General features: G+C 43.4%; 2 protein-coding genes across 3 annotated transcripts; both read right to left on the reverse strand.

The window, feature by feature from the left end:
* Positions 1-1,267: 1,267 nt before the first annotated feature.
* Positions 1,268-2,959, reverse strand: oard1 (O-acyl-ADP-ribose deacylase 1). Of its 2 annotated transcripts, none has more exons than XM_068749855.1 (5): positions 2,709-2,959; positions 2,387-2,552; positions 1,837-1,895; positions 1,631-1,743; positions 1,268-1,507 (listed from the first exon to the last, which is right to left on the reverse strand). In XM_068749855.1, the coding sequence occupies exons 1-5, from the start codon at positions 2,748-2,750 to the stop codon at positions 1,345-1,347; spliced, it is 543 nt and encodes a 180-aa protein (XP_068605956.1). In that variant the 5' UTR covers positions 2,751-2,959; the 3' UTR covers positions 1,268-1,344. The 2 variants fall into 2 exon arrangements, with proteins under 2 accessions (XP_068605956.1, XP_068605949.1); XM_068749848.1 differs by having other exon boundaries at positions 2,387-2,618.
* A 478-nt stretch (positions 2,960-3,437) lies between these two features.
* Positions 3,438-4,473, reverse strand: guca1b (guanylate cyclase activator 1B). The gene is made up of 4 exons (XM_068743785.1): positions 4,270-4,473; positions 3,905-4,054; positions 3,673-3,787; positions 3,438-3,562 (listed from the first exon to the last, which is right to left on the reverse strand). The coding sequence occupies exons 1-4, from the start codon at positions 4,471-4,473 to the stop codon at positions 3,438-3,440; spliced, it is 594 nt and encodes a 197-aa protein (XP_068599886.1).
* Between the last annotated feature and the right edge of the window lie 1,486 nt (positions 4,474-5,959).

The raw sequence follows: 5,959 nt of genomic DNA on the forward strand, positions 1-5,959 counted from the left end.
TCAATAACATAAGCGCTCTTCTTTAATTGGAAGGGGGCCATTTATGTGGTGCACCAGAGTCCTCCCTCCTAGCTCATCCTTCTCTCTTTTTTTTATTCTACCCCTAAGTGCCAGTGAGCAAGAATGCTGAGCTCTGCAATTTCATACGCAATGAGGGGGGGAAAAAAAGAGAATGGATGAGGGAACAGGGGGAATGAGGGAGAGCATCAGCGGGGAAACTGTGGACCGCAGTGGGACAAGCAGAAGCTGCACGGGGAACAAAGAGGCGAGGACTGTCAGGTGGTGGTGAGGGGGGGGGGGGGGGTAGAATCGGATGCAGCGTCCCGCCAGCTGCAGCTTGGCGAGGAGGAGACACGGCGGGTGAGATGGAGGGAGATTTCAATGCACTCACTGCAGCGTGGCTCGGTGGGTCTGCTGCAGTGTGGAGTATAATTGCCAGGCAGGAAGGGGGATGGGAAGAGAGGAGGAGGAGGAGGAGGAGGAGGAGGAGAGTGGGGGTTGGTTGCAGCGATGCTGAAGTACAGTCTTCCACTCAGCCTGCATGCACGGCGGGAAACGGGCAGGCAGCCATGGCGTACAGCGGCTGATGCCTTCTCATGAATGATTGAAGGCGTCCCAGAGGAGAGTGGGAGGGGTCACGGGCGGCAAACTCCAGCGCCCGTGCTCACAATCGCCCTGCTGCAGAGGGTTTACTTTAATTACAAACACCTGAAGTGCATTTAGCTTAAGTATTTAAAAGAAGCACCTTTCAGTTCGAGTATTTAATCCAACTAATGTAGCCTCGTGTAGCATTAGCGCTCTGCTGCCCACTCAACGAAAATGGACGTGAGGGATGGACTCCGCGGCGTCAGGTTTCCCAGCCCGCTTTGTTTTGACTCTTATTTGTTCATCACATTAACAACACAATAGTCCAGCAGCTCAATAATAGATCGCACAAAACCCTGAGCATCTGCAGAGGATACAATGAGCACTTTGAAAGTTGTCTGACGCTCAGAGAAATGTAAATATGCCGTGTGGCTCGATCAACAAATGTAATTGCCCCGAGGATGAATGCGAAAACAGACAGCCGATATTTCATGCTGTGTCGCGGTATAAACTGCAAACAGCTGCTCGGTCAGCATGATTTGGACGCGAGTACATGATGATTGCAGAACTTGCAGGTTCCCAGTCATCCGGGTCGAGGTAAATCACGGAGAACGAATCAAGCGGACTTGCTCAAGTTTGGCTGAAGAATGTTTCACGAACACAGTGAGAACGGAGGCGGAGGATCAAGACAAGCTTCAGGTTTATTTCAATGTCAGGATGCCAAGAAATTATTAAAATAATACAAATCAGTGCACAAGTTCAACAGGAAAAGCGCATTGTGTGTGTGCTTTCCGTCGTCGCTGTGGTCTCTGCTCTCTCGGGGAGGCTGTAGACGGTGATGGAGATGTCGGTGCATTTGAACACCCGTTCCAGTATCTCCGACACTCGGCCCCACTGCAGTCGGTCCAGGCCGCAACCGATGCTATAGGAAACAGGAAGTATAGCAATAACAGACCCATCACGGATAATTCATCAACTGACTGAGTATTTCTCTCTTGACCCGAGTTTAATTAAGTACTACAAAGCAAATGGAAATACTACTTACCGAGGCATTGATATTCTTGTCACCCCGTTCAGTACGCAGTGTGCCTTCATGCCTTCCAGGCTCCGTGTCAGACTGTCATAAGTCGGTTTATGACTGAACTTTTTTTTTGTGATCTGCAACAACAGGAAGGAACAATAGGACTTTTAACTACACCTTTTTTGTACTTCCCTTATAGAGGTCACTTGGAATAGATGCATTATGTTCACCAGATAGTAGACAAAACGTCTGCCTCTTTTCAGTACAGCGCACTCTCCCGTCAACTTTTCTGTTTAAATGTGAAAAGACAAAATATCAGGATCGGAATGCGACACGATGAAAGTAACTCTATTGTTTCAAAAACAGGTTAAAACTCTCTGATCCACTGTTTAACACAGCTGAAATCGGCAATCAAAGGTGCCTTGCTCAAGGGCTTCCCCGGCAGTGCTATGAGGGTAAAATTGGATGTCTTTTTGTGCATTTTTTCCACTTGGAATATAATATGTAGATGAATAAATAAGGAAAATAATCTATAGTTGCAGCAATGTTGAGCATGTTGTTTAAAAATTCATACTGTAAAGAAATATCACTTCCTATAGTTATACAACATAAATAAAGTATATATTAAAAACACTTCAACATGATATCTATAGTCAGATATTTCATTTCACATTCCTGCCAAAAAAAAAAATACAACCAGATGAAAATCAGTACCCTTGAAATAAGACATTTTCTCTCCAGATATATATATATATTGTTTTAATAGTAGCTCTGACTCACTCTGTTCCTTTAACTCCTCGAGCCCTTTGAACCTCTGTTTGAACATCACCGCTATGCCTGCCCCCATGCGGCAGTCCTCACTGATGCAGTGGGCCAAAGCCTCGTCCGCAGGGCAGGAGAACAGGCTCCCGTTTACATGATTCAGACTCCAGGTGTTATCTGTGGCCTGACCAGCAGGGGGCAGCATTATGCATAATGCATCACGAAGATCCAAACGATCGAGCAAGAAATACTAATAATAATACAGAACATAAGTCAACCTAGGACGGAATAAACACGTGAAACAAAGCTAGAAAAGGAATTGTATTGCTTAAGCTTTTACCTCGCTTTGTTCGGTGCTCACTGATGTCTCGACTTCCGACATTGACAAAGAGCAGCGCGCTCCGTGCGGTGATTTGATTACTAAATTGTGTACATCCGTGAACTCACGTTAACATTAACGCGGTATCAATTTGATACTTTAAGACGCTTTAGTTTGCATCCAATACGGAAATGCCTCTTATAACGTAATAACTGACCACAAGTGATCGTTTTAACGCCCGCGCAGCTCATTAGTGTCAGAGTTTGGTAGTTGTTTGTAATCACGTCAGGCTATTCTCACTTCTCGCGAGAAGATGCGTGGCAGAGGAAGCTCCTCCCAGCGTGTCATGAGTCAGTCAAATCATCATGAATAAGGGAAATAAAAAAACAAAGAAGATGGTTGTGAGGACTTTAATCTCATTTTATAATGCACAACCGAAAGGAAAATAAGACATTAACCATATTTCTACGGTGAATATAGTATATACATTATATATAGAATATAATATATAAAATACACACGTGTAAAGGCATCATGCATGGCAATAAAAAAGGCAAAAACTACCATTGCTCCGTATTCTGACTAGGTGTAGCACTTTATTAAAGAGAATCAACCTGCAGCCCCTTTGCAAGCTAGATACAGCCGTTCAATGCCACTGTGGTGTCGGCTACTTTTATATACAAATAAATTGCAGTAGATAAATAATAAATGATGTGGTTATTTGACAAGTTGACAGTTCGTGTTCCGGCCTTAGAAGTCAGCACTGCGCCTTTGATCATTCATCCAATCCCCAGGGTTGACGTCCATCTGCAGCATCTTCATCACCCACTTGTCCCTCCGTGCACCGTCAATGAACTCATCCAGTGAGAGTTCCCCTGGAAGAACGGGTTGGCGGTTGTCAATATGCACGAAATATCATCACACATGCCCCGCAAAAGTCATTTGAGGACCTTGACCCTGTTGGAAAACCGTTGCAAATACTCACCATCTCCATTTTCATCAACCAGCTCAAATATCCGGTCAACCACTTGGTCTGGGGAAAGCAGATTGCATTCTCCATCCAACTCCCCATGACAGGCTTTCTTCAGCCGATAAATAGACTGGAAAAAGTGACAGGAACCCATATGAGAGTGATCCATACTTCTAGCATGATGATTTAGCTTCGAGTTTTCTTTCAACTCTTTCTTCAGTTCTCGCAATTTGCGCCTGCAAATTACCTCTATAATTTCAAGAAGCTCCGTTTTATCGATGCATCCACTTCCATCTTTATCATACATTTTGAACGTCCATTTAAGCTTGTGTTCCAGTTTACCCCTCAGGACTAAGTTCAAGGCTGCCACATACTCCAGAAAATCAATGGTGTTGTCCTGGTTTGGACGAGGAGAGACAATGAATGCAAAATGTTGATTAAAAATAAAAATAAAATAAAAATCAAAGGAAGGTCTAAATTTAGGATTTTCAACTCCCAATATTCTCATCAATGGGCATCAACTGCAAATTTCACTAATTCTACTGATCAACACACCTGACTGTCACTGCGGGTCAAGCGAGACTCATTAGTAAGCAAGATGCTCATACTCACTCCGTTCTTGTCGAAGGCTCGAAACATGTGTTCTATGTAATCTGCGGCCTCTTTGTTTTCAGTGACGCCAAAGAAGCTCTTGAATTCGTGCTTGAAGAGCGTTCCACTCGGACATTCCACCACAAACTTTTTGTACCATTCCTGCAGCTCAGCCACATTGATTTCCTTGTCCGGGTCGCTATCTTCGCTCAGGCGCTGACCCATTGTGGAATCTGTCTCTGCAACTCGACGGAGACTACGATGATTTCTTGCACCTCATGAAATGGTCTCACCTCAACGGACCTCACAGATGTCAGAGATGCTAGCCGTCAAATGCCGAAAAGAAACTTCTCTCAAACCAAATATCAAAATAACATTACATTTCATACAAACTGAATCTATTGCTGCAGATCCCCTCTCAAAGTGAGGATGACACTCAGTCCATTGTGGGATCATGTGATGAAGGATTAGAAATGGACACTTGTCAAAATCAATCAGTCGGATCATTACAGGATTTGCTTGTAGTCCTTTATTATTATTAGCATTACTTTTGAGTCTTGTATAGTGATTGTTGCACACGACGAAGACATCCCTGTCTTGGGCTGTGCCCATTCCGCTCGGTAAAAAACAGACACTGCTGCTTAAAATCCATCCGTTCTTAATCTGTCTCTTCCCAGCCTCCAAATGTTGCAGGACGGGAATTCTAAATCACTGACCTACACCTTTAATTAATCTTTCTCTGTATTGCCAGGAGTTCCGTGTGATCCACACAAGACAAACGATCCTCTTAAGCGCTGACCTTCAGGTTATTTACGGGTACCCTGATTACTGTTTACATGCCCGCCTCAGACTCACTGGCGCCTGTATTAAATGTGCTGTAAGTAATTCCACTAATTGTAGACATTACATAATTACAAGAGGGCAATTATATTTGGGCAATGAGTGAAAGCACCTAGCATGGACATGTGGAAATAACTACAATAGAAAAACAGTGTCGGTGCCTGTGATAATCACAGCCGTTGTTTACAGGTGAAGCCAGGTCCAAAACCTTCCTAGTGCACGACATGTGCTGATGACAGCGATAGTGATAATCTTAGCTTAGAGGTATCAAGGTCATCTGAGGTGTCGCTGACTGGATGTTATCCTCACATGATTAAAATGATTAAAATCTCTTCTTCCACAAAAGATATTCCGTGTGGTTTTTTTTAGCTAATGCTAAACACATTCATGCCTTTAGCTCCTGTAATAGTTCTGATTGACAGACACAGCATCACTTGAGCTTCTGGCATGGATAAACAATAATCAAGCATGCTATCAAGCTAATACTTGGGACTGCAGTGACTGTTTTCATGTTAGTGTGCCAGTAAATAAATGTCTAAATAGAGAGCTTGCTAGATGCTCATCTAAAACCATTCCAACAACAACAAAGTTTCTTTTTTTCTGTAATGTTGCTAACAGACAGATAAACAGACAACCTATCATTGAAAAAAAACATTAACTCAGTGGGGGAAGTAATAATCTAACATGTTTGGCTAATGTTAGCATGCTAACACTTAAAATGTACAGTGAAAAAACAAGCATGTCAGAGTAAATAGATGGAGTCACATGTGAACCGGTCACCCCCCCCATTCTGCAGGTATGGAACATAACGTGACTGGATTTTAAGGAGCATACTACACTTTCAACGTGTCATTAGAGCATTTATTGCTTT

The sequence above is a fragment of the Brachionichthys hirsutus genome, chromosome 2 (assembly GCF_040956055.1).
Source record: "Brachionichthys hirsutus isolate HB-005 chromosome 2, CSIRO-AGI_Bhir_v1, whole genome shotgun sequence".
In the NCBI taxonomy this organism is placed as follows: Eukaryota; Metazoa; Chordata; class Actinopteri; order Lophiiformes; family Brachionichthyidae; genus Brachionichthys; species Brachionichthys hirsutus.

Bases quoted from the DNA above. Each gene is read 5' to 3' on its own strand.
- oard1 (XM_068749848.1), bottom strand. From the start codon at position 2,750: ATGTCGGAAGTCGAGACATCAGTGAGCACCGAACAAAGCGAG. The intron at 1,896-2,386 runs GTGAGTCAGAGC...ACATTTAAACAG, and splicing joins CGAGGAGTTAAAGGAACAGA to AAAAGTTGACGGGAGAGTGC. The intron at 1,744-1,836 runs GTGAACATAATG...CTGTTGTTGCAG, and splicing joins GACGTTTTGTCTACTATCTG to ATCACAAAAAAAAAGTTCAG.
- guca1b (XM_068743785.1), bottom strand. From the start codon at position 4,473: ATGGGTCAGCGCCTGAGCGAAGATAGCGACCCGGACAAGGAAATCAAT. The intron at 4,055-4,269 runs GTGAGTATGAGC...CGTCCAAACCAG, and splicing joins GAGCCTTCGACAAGAACGGA to GACAACACCATTGATTTTCT. The intron at 3,788-3,904 runs GTAATTTGCAGG...CACTTTTTCCAG, and splicing joins AGCTTCTTGAAATTATAGAG to TCTATTTATCGGCTGAAGAA.